The 18,116-nt window shown below is 53.1% G+C and overlaps 4 protein-coding genes across 4 annotated transcripts; 3 read left to right on the top strand and 1 right to left on the bottom strand.

The window, feature by feature from the left end:
- Nucleotides 1-3,537: 3,537 nt before the first annotated feature.
- Nucleotides 3,538-3,798, top strand: PHYSODRAFT_380261 (hypothetical protein; the record flags this gene model as incomplete). Its single annotated transcript, XM_009524280.1, has 1 exon — nt 3,538-3,798. A coding segment is annotated over one exon (261 nt), but the record flags the coding sequence as incomplete, so codon positions are not given.
- A 718-nt stretch (nt 3,799-4,516) lies between these two features.
- PHYSODRAFT_492093 (hypothetical protein) lies at nt 4,517-4,681 on the top strand (the record flags this gene model as incomplete). Its single annotated transcript, XM_009524279.1, has 1 exon — nt 4,517-4,681. A coding segment is annotated over one exon (165 nt), but the record flags the coding sequence as incomplete, so codon positions are not given.
- An 852-nt stretch (nt 4,682-5,533) lies between these two features.
- PHYSODRAFT_263687 (hypothetical protein) lies at nt 5,534-6,355 on the top strand (the record flags this gene model as incomplete). Its single annotated transcript, XM_009524278.1, has 2 exons — nt 5,534-5,736; nt 6,148-6,355. The coding sequence occupies 2 exons, from the start codon at nt 5,534-5,536 to the stop codon at nt 6,353-6,355; spliced, it is 411 nt and encodes a 136-aa protein (XP_009522573.1).
- Nucleotides 6,356-11,866: 5,511 nt separating this feature from the next.
- Nucleotides 11,867-17,836, bottom strand: PHYSODRAFT_298238 (hypothetical protein; the record flags this gene model as incomplete). Its single annotated transcript, XM_009524277.1, has 1 exon — nt 11,867-17,836. The coding sequence occupies one exon, from the start codon at nt 17,834-17,836 to the stop codon at nt 11,867-11,869; it is 5,970 nt and encodes a 1,989-aa protein (XP_009522572.1).
- Nucleotides 17,837-18,116: the final 280 nt, after the last annotated feature.

Here is an 18,116-nt window from a genome sequence, read left to right as displayed (position 1 = left end):
CTCCGGGACGCTGCCAGCACCTCTCGACTGGAAAAATTCGTCAGGCAATATCGGAGCTCCAGGCTGAGCGCGGTAAGCAGAGGATGAAGCGGCGTATGCGCGACCACGCTTGGCACGACGGCAAGACTACGCACACGCTTTTTCGTTCTACATCTACAAAGCTCACGGATAATTCTGTCCCAACTTTGGTCCCGGATACTAGTGCGCCAGCTCGTGACATTCATGACAAAGCGAATATTTTCGCAGATGCCTGGTCCCCCATTTTCAACCAGACACCTGCTGATCCTTCCGCTATCGACGATGCGCTGCGGTGGACGGCTGACAACAGCTTTACTGACGAACTTCAACGCACCGTTGCGACGGATATTTCTGAAGCTGAAGTAGCTGCTACAATTGACGAATGCGCCGCTGGATAGGCATGCGGTCCTGACACACTTGGCAATGATTGGTACGTCGATTTCCGCGCCAAGTTAGTTCCCGTACTCACTATTTTGTTCAACTTGTGGTACACGGCCGGTGTCTTCCCTCCTTCATTTTCGGAGGCGGACATCTCTTGTCTTAAGATGAGCGGAGATCAGTCGAACCCGCTTAACTACAGACCGCTCGCGCTTCTCAACTCCGACTACAAGATTTTCACGCGCATCCTAGCAACTCGAGTTTGTAAAACACTTCCTGATAGGATTCATGGGAATCAAAATGGGTTTGTCTCCGGTCGACAATTACACGATACAATTGACCTATTCGCAGCGGCTCAAGTGATGGCAAACACGGATAACACGCAAAGAGAAGCCCTCGTCCTTCTGCTGGACTTCCAAAAGGTGTACGACTCGTTGGGGCGTGAATACCTTCTCCGTGCTCTTGCTGCTCATGGATATCCTCGGCAATTTGTGGACGCGGTAGCCTCGTTACACCAGCACACCCGAGTCCGTTTCTTAGTGAACGGTGAACGATCAAGGTGGGTTACGGTATCTACAGGCATTCGGCAGGGATGTCCCCTGGCACCTCTCCTTTTTATTTTAGCGCTGGACCCGTACTATCGTGCTCTTGAACGCTCACCACTGCTTCGTGGAGTTGTGTTGAGGTCGGCGGACTGGCAAATGGAATTGCAAGTTGGTGGATATGCGGACGACACGGCTACATATTTAGCATCGACCAAGGAAGTACCTGCACTTTTGAATTTGACTGCAGAATTTAGCAGGGCAAGTGGGCTTCATGTTAACGAGCACAAAACGGTGGTCATTGCCTTACACTCAGACGGCCCCAGAAAATCGATGCAGTTACCAGGACGATTGCAATTTCAGGGGAAGGACATGTTCGGCCGTTACTTGGGCGCGCAAGTCGGCAGTCAGACTGCGACGGAGCACGCTTGGAACAAAACAACAGCCCAGCTCACCACCACCATGCGATTGGCCTCACTAAAAACGATGACTGAAGATCAACGGGTTACAATAGCCGCTGCGGTTATTATCCCCAAGTTTACTTTCGTTGCCCGTCATATTTGGCCCAGTTCAGCCTGGGTCAAAACGCTCCAACGCTACGTACATAATTTCGTATGGCACGGTCAGTTTACGGATAAGGCACTATTCAAGAGGGCGTGGATTTCACCTAAGATTGCAGCACTTCCCAGGGAAGATGGCGGATTGGCGCTACCTGATGTCAGACTGGAACTACTGGCGATGGCTGGAACTGAACTCGCTCGTTTGGCGTTATCAAGGTGCGACTATGTTGCTTGTTGGCTTCGTCATCGGAAAGACTGGTCAGCATCTTGATCCCAGCGGCTACATTACGGTGGGGGTGGGAGATTCAAATCCGACCCGCGGTTCATTTCCGCCTACATTATGGCATGCAGGCTATCGGTTGCTGACTATGGTAGGACTCCCTTCACCTCGAGCACCCGACAAGGCTCTAACAGCAACACTTCAACGAACCCTAGTGGATATCATTCCTAGTGAAGATGATTGGACGACTGGCACATGCCTTGTGGATGTCCGAACGCTTAGAGGCGAGAACTATGTCAACTTTCGTAAATGGCAGCGAGAGGAGTATGGTGATTTCTGTGCGGAATGGTTACCCAGCATGGAAATTCGACATCTGCTTTCTTCACGGCTAATCGCGACCGCGTACAACCTGACATATGCTCTTCTAGTCTGACGGGGAACCACTCACGGGTACAAGATGTACTTCGGTGGATACATATTGATGATTCTCATCTAGCATTTCAAGCGATGAAAGCTGGGTGCCCAGTGAGTAAGCCGTCTCTCACGTTTTGACGCCTGCTCAACCAGATTATCTGGTTGCTCCTGTTGAATTTCCCTGGAATTGCTTTTGTATCGACTCATAAGGTGGAGGTGCGACTAGTGACTATGTGCACGGACCATCCATACGAACTCCGTATCGAGCCTACTGAGCCGATGATGGCCAAGCTGACAATCGTCGGCGAAACGGAGCAGCGCTACGTTCCAGTTCTATCGCGGCAGGCGTTATTACGAGCTGTCCAGGTCTCGATTGGGTCGACAGCACTCATTACGGACTTACACCCACACACCCATTTGGACCGTTTGGCTTGCCTGCCGGCAGGTAAAAGACGATTAACATATACTCGGAGGTCGTTTAAACTGCGTATTCGCCAACACCGGGACATGTCGGGCAAGAAATGTTTACAAGAGAGGACTGAACGGTGGCAGACTGTTCACGGAGCCCTGTACAAGGGACTCGAATCGGTGACGTGGAAACATATTCGTCGTTGGATAGGCCTGGACGCATGGGGTGAGCGCCTAATTTATCGGATCAAAACGCACGGGCTCAGTCGGTTTGACCGAACCCAAGGGCATTGGGGATGCCCCCATAATTCATGTATCGGAGCGAAGGACATTACGCTCGGGCATACTTTCTGGGACTGTCCTAGGGCGAAGCTTCTGTGGACAACTTTTGCTCGACCGTGGCTCCAATTGGGGTACGACGTGGACGTTGGCAAACCTGAATCCTGCTTCACATTTCAATTCGGTGGCACTCCACCAGCTCTTCTAGCACGAACCGACGAGGAACTGTTCTGGATGCCTACCTCCAAACGAGACTCTATTATTCTTCAATTACACACTAGCTGCATAGATTGCTGGAAGCTGGGCGTGCTGACGGTTTTACGCACTATTTGGAAATGGAGGACATCCCACTTCAAAGAAGGAGCAGTAGTTGCGGAGTAGATGTTCTGTGCACTGCTGAGGGCGCGGCTACGGGATACTTACGGAACGGTTCAAGCTATGTATCGCGCTGCTGGAAGATCACACGATGCCCTGGTGGCGATACGTATTGTGGTAGGGGAGCTGAGCGCAATCTGCGCGCTGTACCGAACGACTTTGAACCCAACGGCAACTCGGGATGTCCTATTTTTTGATGGGGGTTCACGAGGGAATCCTGGGCCTGGCAGCAGCGGTTCGGTCATACTGCGGGTAAACCCACAGTCGACATCGGGCCCCCATTTGGGCTGCAAGTATGGCGTATGGCAGCCTAACTACGACGAACAACCAAGCAGAATACAACGGGCTGCTCACCGGCCTGGTATACGCCCACAGGGCGAACATTGGCCCGCTATTTGTTGTCGGGGATAGTCAGCTCATCATTCGGCAGCAGCGGACTCGCGCCGAACCACGAGCGCAACATTTGCGTCAACTTTATATGCGATGCAGAGTGCTGGCAGACAAGTGCAAGGTAGTCAAGTGGACACATCAACTCAGGGCATTTAACAAGACAGCGGACTCGCTAGCCAACTTGGCTATGGACACCGCTCGCAGCAGACAAGTGATATTTTCTCCAGAAACTACTAATGGTCACTTCCACACGGTAGTGATGCGATACGCTGCTAGTGATCTACGCAAATGGCTGGATGATTGTGCAGAAGATCGCAGATAAAACTTTTCCGGGTTGGTCCACCGCATAAACGGACTGAAGACCTGCCAGCGACGGAAACGGGCGTAGGTAGGAGGTGTGATTAGAGGTCGTTAGGTAACTAAGTGACAACAACACATCTAAAATTAAAAAAAGACCTCACATGCTGCTCATCCTTATATGTATGTGGTGAATTACTGCATTCCATTCGTTTATGGAGACTACGTATTCCTCGAAACCAGCGCAGAAACTACAACGTCTGGGCCAAGGACAGACAACGATGATGAAATCCGCCCGCTATCTGAACACTATCCTCCAGTATAACGCTAATCTTTAAGGATTTCGAGTGTATTTCCATTGGCCGATCAGGGTCTTGAGTATGCATAAAAGTGTAAAATGTACACGATAAAGTGCATATATTACGTGAAATATGCGCGTTTTACATAAATATACGGATCCGCTGATATGCGCATGAACGACATGGGTGGATTTCAAAGGTATGGCGGATTTCATCTGTAGCCGCTGCTCGACACTTGGATGCACAAGTCGTCTTTACTTACCTCTTGCCATCAGTCACGGTGCTCTTCGGCAGTGCGGGAGCTGCTGACGACAGATACGAGAGCTCTGGCTTAAGTACACCCAGAGCGCCTGCGACACGTCGGGCGGCTCGATCGTTCCGAACAGGCTCGGCAACCAGAAGTGCTGCAACGTCCCCGATTCCCGCCAAGGCGAGTTCAACGGCTCTTGCAACGACCAGAAGGCGAGTGGCAACTTCAAACCTCTTGCTCAGGCGTGCTAGATGGATGGAGGCATGCAGGAGATTTGGGTAGCAGCTACCCGTACATCCCAGTAGATGGCTTCAACGAGGACTGTGAATAAAACTCGCATTCATGCTGACGGAGCACAATGCTTGTTTCCTCGCCACTGGATTTTTTTTCTCATTTTTTTTTCTGTTCGCGGTTTACACTAAAGCAGGCGAAGAGATCCGAAGAAATTGTATTTGCGGAGATAAATTCCGCGATGAACTATTTTTTTTCTTTTTCTTTTCGCGGACTACGCCAGCAGTTCCGGACCACGGGGTACGGAATATCAATGGATGTTCAAATTTGGGACTAACAAGTTATACCCCATCAATCACCGACAAAGCTCCCAGTGCCACAACGCTATTTCGTGCGTTGCATTACGAAGGGAAGCATGCAGGCTGAAAATTCGCAGCCAATTGCCGGCGTTGTTGATGAATCCAAAGAAGTCGTTTATGTGAAAACTGTTGCGGAGTCCAGTGTACTGATCACCATCAGCTGGTGCTGAGGGCAGACGGAAGATGCACGAGAGCACGTGTGGGTCGTTTACCCCGAGAAGGTACAAAAGTGCTGGAGGTTTTCCCACGCAGTAGAATTGTCCTACGGAGGTTGTCTACTGCAACTTACAGATAAACGTGCTACAGTGAGGAAAGATCTAGCTGTGAGAAAGGAGACGGTAACTTGAGCTGTGAGCTCACTCGCCAAAACAACGATTCCTCCGCAAGTGGCATTTTGCTGCTTGCTCGCCAAGCTTCTTGCAAGCACCGATTTCACGCTGCGCGCGACTGCAGGTCGCATCAGGTTATAAGCCCAAGGCTCTCGCTGTGAATATCGCGTGCTAACAGACAACAATGGCCGAGGAGAAGAAGGTGGTGAAGGAGTCGAAGGACGAGCGAAAGACGATCCCGCCGTTTGACGGCAGCGACTTTGAGGTGTGGCTGGAGCGAGTCAAGCTCAAGCTGCAACGCAAGAAGCTGTGGCAGTTCTGCGAGAAGGACGTCGCGGAGCCCGAGGAGAGCAAGGAAGCGGATCACGACGACTGGGTGAGCAAGACGTCGCGGACAAGGAGATTCTCTACGAGGCGATGACTAATCAGATGATGAAGACCGTCAAGTATTAGTCGACCCCGTTCCGTGTGATGGGGCGTTTAAAAAAGCGCTTCATGGGGAAGACTTACCTGAAGTATGCTGAGGAGAGAACGAAGCTGAGTCGCCTGCGTCTGGAGTCCAAGGGCAACCTACCGGACCACTTGAGTGAGATGCGTCGTGTCATGGAGACAATTTCGGTGGTCGGCAGACCAGTGGATGAATATGCGAAACCGGCTATTCTGATTGGCTCCTTACCGCGAGACTACGACAATGTGATTCAAACTTTCCTTGCGAGTCACACGTCGCAAAACCCGGACGACCCGCCGAACTACGAACAGCTCGAGCAAGCGCTGGAGATGGCGTACGACCATATGCAGAACAGGAAGGCAGAAGGAGGCAAGGCGAGCGCTGAAGATCAAGCCTTCTACGCCGGTGGTGGCCGTGGTCGTGGACGAAGCGGTCGTGGACGTGGTCGAACGCGGTTTTGGTGGCCGTGGTGGGGCCAATCAAGGTGGAGGCCGCGGCGCCGGTCGAGGCAGCGCCGAGACGAAGCGGGGTGCTGGCTGCTTTCACTGTCATGAGTAGGACCACCAAGTGCGTGATTGCCCGTACCTCGGTAAGCGCCCACCAACCGAGAACCAAGGTGGAGGCCCAGCACAGAAGCGCAGTAAGCTCGGTGGTGGCGGAAATAGCGCGAAGGCCAGCAGTAAGGCCCGTGAGGGTAATGAAAGTGATAATAACGCCTACGTTGCTATGAGTTTGGTGAAATTGGAGATAGGAGTTGCAGATATTGCTCGTGGTCGTTGGTATCTGGACTCCGGAGCCACCAGCCATATGACGAACGTGCAAGATGACTTTGTGTCATTTACACCGCTGAGTTCGATGGTGCGTACTGGCGGCAAGAATTGGTTGGAGGTTGTTGGAGTTGGGACTGTAAAGAAGGAGTTGGACACCTCAACTGGGAGAATTACTTTGCTGCTGCGTGGAGTGCGTTATGTTCCTGAGCTACAGTGCAGCTTGTTCTCAGGAGGAAGGCAAGCTTCGCGCTCATTGGCTTCAGCTGAGCGAGTGTGTTGTCACTTTGATGAAGACGACTATGCAGACGTGTTGCTGCAGTCGTGCAGCACAACGGCTCACAGGGATGAAACAAATCTTTTTCGTCTCTGTCTTGAGAGTCCGTCTGACTCTGTGCTAATGGTTTCATCTGGCGGAGTGGCAAACGTCGAGCTGTGGGATGACCGTCTTGGGGATCCCGGACGAAATGCTTTTAACGCACTCTTTCGGCACACACGATGGCCCATCAGGGGACTTGATCTCCGTGTTCCCTCCCGATGGCTTCAGATGCGATTCCTGTGTCAAGGGCAAGCTTACGCGGAAGAGCTTTCGCAACAAGAAAAATACTCCAACCCGTGAGGGGCTAATTGGAGAGCGTGCCCATGTCGATGTGTGGGGTCCGTACGCCGTCGATTCCTACTCCGGCAAGCGTTATTTCGTGGTGTTTGTCGACGAAGCCAGCAGATACCTTACGCTTTATCTATTGGCGGAGCGCACGGAGGTGTATGAGAAGCTAGATATCTACTACCAGCAAGTGAAGACTCAGTTGAACGTGCGCATGAAGGAAATCCGCAATGATAATGCTAAGGAGCTGACTAAGCTGGCGACGATATGTATAAAGAAGTACGGTATGGAGTGCTCGTCTAGTGTCAAGCACACGCCCGAGCAGAATGGAGTAGCCGAGAGAATGGTGAGGACAGTATCGGAGAGAATGAGATGTCTGTTGAACCATTTCGGATTGCCAGAGGAGATGTGGGCAGAGGCTGCAGCGACTGCGGCGTATTGTGTGAACATCATGCCTAATTCGACCAGAGATATGGAGGTGCCTTATGCTGTGTGGCATCGCGAGCTGCCGCAATACTCGCGGCTGCGCACTTTTGGGTGGGCAGTACTGGCATATGTGGACAAAGTGGAGAGGCGAAAGATGCAAGCTAAGGCTCGCGAGGCTATCGTCGTTGGGTACAGCCGTGAAAAGCGTGGCTATCGCCTACTTGACAGCAAGACGCGAAAGGCGTTTTACAGTCATACCGCTGTGTTCTACGAGGACAAGCCTGGTCGAATTGCTGAAGGAGTGACACCAGCACTAAACACTGGAGTGTCGACGCAGCAGTATTTCAACATGGATAGTGCAGCCATGGAGAGCATACCAGCAATGCTGGATGAGATGCATGCAGATCGTGAATCTGCTTGTGCCAGCGATGAACACCAGGACCTGCCAGGTGGGGCAGACATTGACGATGGAAGTGCCAGGACTGGTGGGGCTGGTGGGGCTGTTGCTGGTGGAGTTGTCTCGGTTACAGAGAGTCGTAAGCGAGGCCGAGATGACGTCTCTCAAAATTGTGAACACCCTTCAAAGAGGATGCGATCTGAGATTGCACCGAGTTCTGCAGCAGTGCGTGGCGCTGAGCTGCACGAACAAGGATCACATGAAGACCGCCTGCGAGGTGGATGTGAACCTGAATGTGAAACCAGTGGTAAGGCCAAACGCAAAAAGAAGAAACGTAGCAGAGGGCGCCGACAGCAACGTCTAAAACTGGTCAAGGGGTGTTGTGTGGAGAATCATCGACCACGGAGCCGACTTCATCTTCGGAGGCTCGTGAGATGAAGACTGCGAACTCGGAAATGCCGCAACCTAGCGATGCTTCTAGCAGTGAGAGTTTGCCAACCTCTTCCAGCAGAGCATTGCGAGAGTATGTGGCTCCAGAAGGTGCACGCACAGAGGACTACCCGGTAACACGGAGCGGTCGTGCGAGCAAGCCGCCTTCGTGGTTTGGTGATTATATCTACATTGGATACTCCAGTACGAACCCTGATTCTGTGAGCTCGTCGCCATCATGGGAGAAAGCCCGTGAAGAGATGCAGCGTGCAATGGCGAAGGAGCAAGCTCAGGTGTGGTGGCAAGACTATTGTTGTCTGACCATGAGCGTGATCAGTGAGCCTGAGACCACGGTGAAGCCATGGACAGCGAATGGTTCCCGCAATGGAGAAGTGCAGCACAAGCAGAGTATGATGCATTAATGAAGAACTGCACATGGGAGCTGGTACCTCGCCAAACGAACATGAAGGTGCTGCGGAATCGTTGGGTGTTCCGCGTAAAGTACCTTGCCAATGGGGAGGTTGACAGGTTCAAGGCGAGGCTGGTCATAAAGGGCTTCATGCAAGTGTACGGCGTTGACTATCTGGAGGTCTACTCTCCGGTGGTGCGTTTGGAGACTTTGCGAGTCCTGTTGACTCTTGCAGCTGTGTGGGACTATGAGGTCCATCAAATGGACGTGACGACTGCTTTTCTTAACGGCAAGAGTGATGTGGAGGTGTATATGGAGCAACCAGAGGGCTTCCAAGTGCCAGGAAAGGAGGACTGGGTGTGTCGCTTGCAGAAAAGCCTTTATGGCTTAAAGCAGGCGCCACGTGTGTGGTTCCAGTTGTTGAAATCTTTTCTGGAGGAGCAGGGCTTTACATTGTTGAAGTCGGAGGCCTGTGTTGCGGTGAAGGTCACCGATGGACAGCTAGTGTTCATCCCGCTTTACGTGGACGACCTCATCCTGGTTGCCCCCAACATGGAGCTCATCAATCAGATGAAGCAGATGTTTTGCGAGCGCTTCGAAATGAAGGATCTCGGTGAGCTGCATTACATCTTGGGCTGGGAAGTCACACGCAATCGAAGTGAACGAACGATCTTCATAATCAACGCAAGTACGCATCGTCAGTGCTGGAACGGTTTGGAATGGACAAATGCAATGGGTGCAAGACGCCGTGTACAGCAGACTTGAAGTTGACGAAGAGCATGTGTGCTGCGGATGCAGATGAGAGAAAATTGACGAGTTCAAAGCCGTATCGATCTGTGGTTGGCAGTTTGATGTATTTAATGATGGGTTCACGTCCTGATCTAGCGTATCTGGTTCGGGAATGCAGTCAGTATCTGGAGAACCCAGGTATACTGCACTGGCGGGCAGCAAAGCGGGATCTGCGGTATCTGAAAGAGACACTGGACTGGGGCATTCGCCTTGGAGGTGCTGAGTGGACGGATCAGAAGCTGGATCGCCACTTGCAAGCATTTGCTGATGCAGACTTTGCAAACCGAACCGACGATAGAAAATCGGTGGCAGGATATCTGACGAAGTTTTGTGGCAGTACGATCTCATGGTGCAGTCAGACTGAGAGGACTGTGGCTTTGCACACCACGGAGGCCGAGTACATGGCGTTAAGCCTGCTCGTGCAGGAAGTGGTCCACCTGCGTCAGATGCTGCGAGAACTAAAGGTGAAGCAGCAAGCAGCCACGGAAGTGTTTGTGGATAATGAAAGTGCGAAGAAATTGGCGAGCAATCCGGCATTTCACAGCCGCACGAAGCACATTGACGTGTGCCATCACTTCATTCGAGAGCGAGTCGACATGAAGGAGATTGATGTGCTCCGCGTGCCTGGCAGCGACAATGTTGCTGATGCTTTTACAAAGCCTCTACCACGAGCAGCATTTGAGAAGCACCGAGCGGCTATGGGGCTGATGCCAAGAGCGGCGTTTGAGCGATCGAAGCACAGCGATGGTAACCGGGCTGTTGCGGAGTCCAGTGTACTGATCACCATCAGCAGACTGAAGATGCACGAGAGCACGTGTGGGTCGTTTACCCCGAGAAGGTACAAAAGTGCTGGAGGTTTTCCCACGCAGTAGAATTGTCCTACGGAGGTTGTCTACTGCAACTTACAGATAAACGTGCTACAGTGAGGAAAGATCTAGCTGTGAGAAAGGAGACGGTAACTTGAGCTGTGAGCTCACTCGCCAAAACAACGATTCCTCCGCAAGTGGCATTTTGCTGCTTGCTCGCCAAGCTTCTTGCAAGCACCGATTTCACGCTGCGCGTGACTGCAGGTCGCTTCAAAAACCGTTCCTTCGAACGGCGCTCAAGGTGCTCCGCCTTGGGCAGTCAACCTCATCCGCTCGTTGGAGCGAAACAATAAAGATCTACAACGTGAGCTACGCCGGGAGATACAACACAAGTCACGTAGACACCGTCACCGTCGCCGGAGCAAGGAAGCACGCGAGCGTGAAGCGCGAGCTGCAGCCCGTAAGTGGAACGCCCGAGCCGCGGCCTTCGTCGCCAAATGCATCGCCCGCTATGCAGTGACCCCCATACAACCGGCTTTCCGCCGGTTCCGGAAGTTTATCGCAGGCGTTGGACCCATGTTGCCTGAATCTCCACCACTGCGTCGTATCTTCCGGTGCGTCAACTCGACGAGCGCGTTCCTGCAGAGTTTTTCCCGACCGACTACGAGGAGCTGCAGACGTGGACCCACGAGCAGATCAACGAGCTCAGCGTCATCATGAACTTCAGCTTTGGGATTCGGGCAGGCGACTCGGTCCTGCGGCGTCGGCTGCTGCTGCAGAGCCATCTCGCCAGCACCTCGTAAGCTCAGTGTGCATTCCACACAACACAGCAGAGCACATTTCTTTCCGGCCATAGAACGACTTATTTGTTTTTGTTTTTGAATTGAGGATCATTATTGTCACTTAGGCCCAGTTCTAACCGCGCGCCATGGTGCCATGCCATGCCATAGGGCTAGGTACCGATTTTGCATGGCACTCCGTTTCCGAATGAAATGGCCTGCGCCATGGCAAGATGAACTGGTGATATACAAGCACACTTTAGCACCCCGTCGACCAAAAGCGGGTTACATGGGTTTCTAATAGGTGTATGAACTAGTATATACCAGCAGAGCGAAGTCTGATGTCCGTCGCGAGCAGTTTCCCCATTTTGGCACATGGCACGACCAATAGCCATGGCACCAAAGCGTGCCATGCATGGCACTTTCATGGCACCAGTGACCTAAACCCGAGGAGCTCTCGGCCAATGAAAAATGACATGGCATGGCATGGCACGGATGGCACGCGGTTAGAACTAGGCCTCAGCTAATACGATCGCTAACGAGATAGAACGACTTAGTTCACATCGCAAAGCCAAAATCTCGCATCGGTATGTTCCTCATGATACTCGAGCAGTCTTTTCATATTCTCGACTTAAGACTTCGTAAGCTGATTGCTGGCAAACCTTACAACGAATCCATATCCGAGTCGTGCGCGGTCCCCTCCACAAACACGTGGTTGGCCCCGCCGACAAGTGCACCGCATTCAGGACACGTAGTTCGCTCCATCGCCATACCGCACTCCCCGATCGAGTACGAGTGTCCATTGACGCATCGGTACCAGTGGCCGGAGCCCTGAAATTCCGCTTGCATAGCCGTCTTCACAGCTCTCAGCTCCTCCGTCGACACCTCCTGGTAAAATGTGGCGCTCTTGGCTCGCCGAGTAATGCTCGCTAGCGTTCGGCGGAAGCTCTGCAGCTCCTGCTCATGCTGCAAACGGAAATCCACATACTCTTCCAGATCGTTCAGCAGCTCCTGCGCCTCGAAGGTGAATTTTTCCACCTCCGTTTCGCGCTCTGCACGCTCCCCCTCAGACTTCACCGACTTGTTTAACGTTTTCTCCGCTTCGATCAGTAAAACTCGCACCAACACCAACTTGGCTTCTCGAGCCTGCTGGGAGTACGACCCATCGACGAATTTCTGCAAGGCAATTCGGGCGTGTGGTTCGGCATTGTTCAGAGTTTTCCGAGCGTTCAGCGACTGCATCTGAGCAGCGAAAAGGTAGTAGTATCCTGCGAACCGGAACGTCGAGTTGGGTACGGGGAGCGCACTCTGGTCGATAGTCACATCGCCACCGCCTTGCCATCCTTGAGCCTTCGTCAGTAATGCCACACAGGCCTCGAAAACTTCCTGACAGGGGGGACTTCTCACTGCCAGCCCAAACGAGCGAATTTCTCCCTGCAACGTCTCGTCACGCCTGATGTCGCCACGTTCAACTGCAGCATTCACACGCGCTTGCAAGACCGTGAGCTGATGTTGCGTGTGTGTGATGAATTTCTTCTCGGCCGCATCGATTGCAGCTCGTTTGATCATACGCCCATAGCGGCGGAGGCCACGGATCGGCTTGCTGCAGTTCGGACACTGGGGCATATCAATATAGCCTCCTGGTAGCGCTCCTCGTGGTTCCCCCTCCTCGTTGTAGTACGTGCTCAAGTGAAGCGTACCGTCAAGCGTTTCCTTCGTGTACACCATTGAGCAACACGGAAGCACCAGAACAGGGTCCTTGGATGGATCAATCTCGCCGTACTTCCGGAAGAGAATCACGTCGGCCACGCGCTGCTTCACATCTTCATCCCCACAGTCGTGACAGAACTCTTGCACAGGGCAGTCTTCTCCACAGACACTGGGACATCGGTGTCCACAACTGAGCGATTTGGAGCATCGGAGATCGCACAACTTCCGGTTGCAGGGGGCACCGCAGGGTAGCTGGCAAATATCAACGTGCTCGCAGCCCCACTTGCATGATTCGGTGCACGCAGCGCAAGGTGCACTACACGGGTGATTACAGGATGCATGCTCGCAGCTAAACACGTCACAGATATGCTGGCATGGAGGGCAGGGAGCCTCTCCGTGGCAAACTCCATGGCATCGGTGGCAGCATGGTAGCAAACGCTCGCACTTCTTTCGACACGCCCCGTGTTCAGCGGGTTCTATCGGGAAGTCCGGTTCCGGTACTCCCTCATAAACCTCCAGGGTGTCTTCAATGCAATTGCTGCATGTACGGGAGCACTCGTGGCCACATGTAAGTACTGCTCCACACTTTCGTTTGCACTTGACGTCAGTGATGTAGCACGCAGTATTCTGTATGTGGCCGCAGACGGATATGAGCTTCTCAACCACCACATTGCATCTCACATTCGATGGTTTCTTGGCCTCAAAGCACCGCGCGTTGCTATACGTGTGTCCACAGGGCAACGTGATCGAACCAACCAGCACCTCACATCGGCCACACGGATCGCCGCAAACACGGGGGCACACATGGCTACAGCCCTCCTGTAGTCGCAGACATGGTTGGGTGCAGTAGACAGCTTTGTGGGACGGTTGGTCGACATGGCACAACTTCGGGCAGGCGTGACCACAGCCAGGGAGTCGTCTTCCACACGGACGTAGACAACCTCCATCAGGTGATAGCAGCGCGAACGAACTCGGATTCGAGGCGACACGCTGGTAGTCAGGATGGAGCTGGCAATGAAGAGGTAGACCATCGCCGTAGCAACCGTCGCTTTCCAGTTGATCGAGAATCTGCTGCCAGATCGGAGACTTGGCTCGGAGTAAATCCCCATGACCCACAAAAATCAGCCCATGTTTCGCTCGGGAAAGGAGCACGTTGATCCGATTTGGAATCTTGAGAAAGCCAATGGTCTCACGCCCCTGAATATTCGTACTGCTGCGTACCAAGCTCACCAGTATGACCGTTGCTTCCTCTCCTTGGAAATTGTCAACTGTGGCAGCTCGAATCGTGTCCGACAGATTTTTCTTAGTGGCTCCTAACGCAGATGGGCTATCGCGTCTCATTGTTCCCGTATCATCCTCGACATCGTCGCCATCGTCACCGAACGTGCGCTGGATCTCCTGCTGGTCTAATTCATTCAGCTCCAGCACAAACTCTCCTTTCAGAGCGGATCGAATCTTCATGAGCTGACCAACGTAAGGAGTTAGGAGGGCGATGTCACAGCTTTGGTAACCTTGTTGCAGAAGAAACTTCAGAGTCGCGACGATATACTCGACTTCATACTCATTCGAGTGGGAGCTTGTGGATTTCCCGAACTCATCCGACGCGCCATCCTCCGGCTGGCTGTGGTTCACGAAAAATACGTTCTTGTCGACACCGAGGAGCGACGGGTACTCCAGCGTCTCGCGTGCATCTCGGACTTCTGGGTAAAACAGCATTCGCAGCAACTGCGAAATTTGCGGACGCATGCGGTGCTGCTCCGTCAGCATCCAAAACGGCAGTCCAGACGTTGGTGCCACCAAACGCTCAAATAGCGACACATCCAGAGCGTAGCGCTTGCCAAGTGAGCTCTCCACGCTCAAATTGTAGTCAGCGATGTGCGGGCGTAGCTGCTTGTGGTCTCCGATTAGCACGAGCTGCTGGCAGGCAGGTGACAGACACGCCATGACCTGCGCCTCGAGGACTTCTCCAGCCTCTTCACAAATCACAACCGGAGGCGCCACTGCCTCGATTCTCTGTTGGTTTTTGGCCACACCGGTGGTCGTCATGCCGATGATCTGCATCCCCTTGAGCACGCCAACGTCGGTTTCCTTTCTTACGGCTTCCAGTTTCTTAAGGGTGCTCTTGTAAGCCTCCTGAGCTCGCACAAGCTCGTCCATGCACTTGGAGCGAATTTGATCGGACCATTCGGAAAGAGCAGCTTGGCGCTTCGTTGAATTCCACAACCACACATTACTTGGTTCATCAAGCATCGGTCCAGTACCGTCGTCGTAGCCCTTCATCCAGTACTCCAGAATATCATCGCACCCGGAGACCTCCCAATTGTCTCCAAACATCTCATCTTGCTGTTCGTTGAAATAGTCGTATTCATTAGGAAAATGTTGCTGTAGAAACGATCTCAGAGATTCCCATGTGGAGCCGTGCTTTTGGGCTTGTAAGCATCGTCGGGCCACAGAGATAGCACTTGCGTGAGAGTCCAGTCGCTGGTACAGCAGCTTCAGCTCGTACCGATCGCAAACTTTGTGAATCGCGTTCAGCTTGTACTGGTCCAGCCGAGGTTCCTTGCACTGACCCCCCACGCGTACGAGCTTCGTGATGCCAACGTCCAAAAGTTGGCACAGGAACTGGTCCAGCGCGTGATTCGTGTAGCACACAATTAATACAGGAGTGACCTTCGCCTCCACGATAATTTTCGTGAGTAGCGCGCCGATGAAAGATTTCCCAGTACCAGGCAGACCTTGAATACACGCAACACGGCTGCTCAGAGCTTGCACCAGCGCTTTAGCTTGATCCCGCTCCAACGTCGAGTGGTTTACCAACGCAGTCTCACATTCCTCTCGGGAGGTTTCTTGAGTTGGATAAAGGTGCAATTGCTGTGGATCATCGTTCCCTTCTCTCGGATGTCCCTGCACCACAGACGTCAAGTCAAACTTGAAACCAGGCGCCACGCAGTAGAGTGGGGTCTCCATCTGCACAGCCTGGGGTGGGCTCTCGGGTGCTAAGTACTCCAGAAACGGCATAGTGGCCGGACGAATTCTCTGCAGGGCACACAGCACCGGCTGATACCCAAAGAGAAACACCTTGTTGAACTCGATCAGCATCGTGTGGTGTGGAGCGCCGTTTGTGCTGGCTTGCTGCTGCAGCGACTTGTTGTGTTGCCATCGCTCGAGAGTCTCGAAGTCGCTGGTCTCATACGGCTGGAGCGAAATCCTCGCGACATTGTCCACGAGTTGATTCACGTCTCGCTGAACAATTTCACAAAACACCACTTCGATCTCGCCGCTGACATGGGAGACCATGGCCACCATCCCATTGTACGGCAGGCGCCGCGTTTTCTCCCAAAACTCTCGACGAGTTTTTTTGTCACCTTTTACCAGAGACGGGTGACGGAATCGTACGTCAACGCAGAGCCCAATACGCTCCGGACGATGCGCTCGTTCGTGCTCGTTCCGACTGAACGTGTGTTTTAGCATCACCGAGGTGTTGAACGCGTGGTAGACATTGTAATCCACGTCGCCAGCTCGAACTCGCCCGGCAGCCAGGTTCCCACCACTCTGACGGAGTCTGTGTACGACATCCTGTACGCACAAGCGGATGGCACTGCAAAAATCCTCTCGATACAGTCGAAAGTGCGTGTCCACCCAGCGATCCGGACCCGGCAGCAACCAGTGAGCGTTGACGTGGAACGGAAAGTTGCCCGGTAGCGGTGGGGGTTCGCGGGATGAACACTCCTCTGTGGTGGGTAGCAACTGAATTTTGCTGATGTCTCGATGGTCATTATCGTGGCGCGGACCAACGCTACCGTCCGCTAGGGTGCCTTCTTCAGGAACGCTTACGGTTAAGGTATTCCAAACCTCCGATGTGGGCAAGCTCGAATCTGACCCCTCCGTTAACTCATTCTCCAGTGCAGCGCCAGTCTGCATAGCGTGGTCGCCACGACGAATCATCTTGTGAAGGCGCGTAATTTCTTCCTTTATCATCTTGAAACACAAGGCAGAGTCAAGAGACGAATCATCGTTTTCTTCCGAGTCGTCCACCCACTTTTTGATCAACGCATCAAGGTAATTCACCGTCTCTTGGAAGCCATCCTCGTAGATAAAGTCGTTGAATTTGGAGCCCAACAGGTACAACAACCGGATGAAAGGGAGGCACAGTTGTGTGAAGCAGAGCGGCGCGTATCGCCGGCCTTGAGATTCTAGTAGAAAACTCGAGTGAGACAGCGTCCGGTCCTCGATGCTGTGTCGCTCCACAATCTGCTGCAAGTGCTCCAAATACACGCGGAAGAGCTGAGCGTGTGCAGTACGCACAAACGAGTACACGTAGTTGGCCTCCTCCATGTGTTGGCTGATCATCTCCATGCGGCGCATTGTCAGCTTGATCACGAACGGCACCAGTCCTCGCTGGAAAGACACGATGTTGCGCTGTCTGCCAGCGTCAACAGAGTACTTGAGATCAAGCAGGGCTTGAATGAGAGCAACGCCGCGCCCTTCCGTTTGTCCTAGCTCCCTCAGAAATTGCGGAGCCACGTGATCGTCCGTCAAAGCGTGAAGTCCGGAGTTGATGAAGTTGAGCGCCTGCGTTTGGCTGTCCACGAGCCTTGGACCGCGAAAATCGGGAGGCAGCAGAAACCCCTTCCACAGCACCTCCAAGCGATCTCGACCCGGCCAAAAGTTCACTAGCGCGTCGGAATGGCTGGAAAATATCGTGCCCGACCCAAGCTTCTCTGCCAGCTGAGCTCGGAACGTCTGTAGCGAAAACAGAGTCGTTGCTACAAGCTCGGAAGTGCGCTGACGTCCCCACCGCCCGATATCTCCGGATGAATGTCTACTAGCAGGCCCGCCACTGTGCGAAAATCTGCAGGACGATCCGTAGCGACATCTCCCGTTGCGGAGGAAGAACTTGCACGGTTGCTTGCGTTCAAACATGACGACCTTGACTTGCTCTGTGGGCAGAATGTCGTGGACTGAGCGCGGCAGTCCCCGCTCCTTTCTCAGGAGACTTCGATTGGCAGTTGAGACTGGGCGAAATCCTCGCCATTTCTTGGTTCCAACGGGGGAATGCAGCAAGCATTCCCCCGTTGACGAGCAGATGCTGCTGCTGCAGAGCCCTCTTGCCAGCACCTCGTCGCAGAGCACTTCAATGTAGCCATCTCTTGATAAACTCTCCTATTTCAGATTTGTACTTACTATTCTGTATGCTAGTCCT

The sequence above is a fragment of the Phytophthora sojae genome (genome assembly GCF_000149755.1).
Source record: "Phytophthora sojae unplaced genomic scaffold PHYSOscaffold_3, whole genome shotgun sequence".
Taxonomy (NCBI): domain Eukaryota; phylum Oomycota; class Peronosporomycetes; order Peronosporales; family Peronosporaceae; genus Phytophthora; species Phytophthora sojae.
This window is presented reverse-complemented; position numbering and strand designations above follow the sequence as displayed.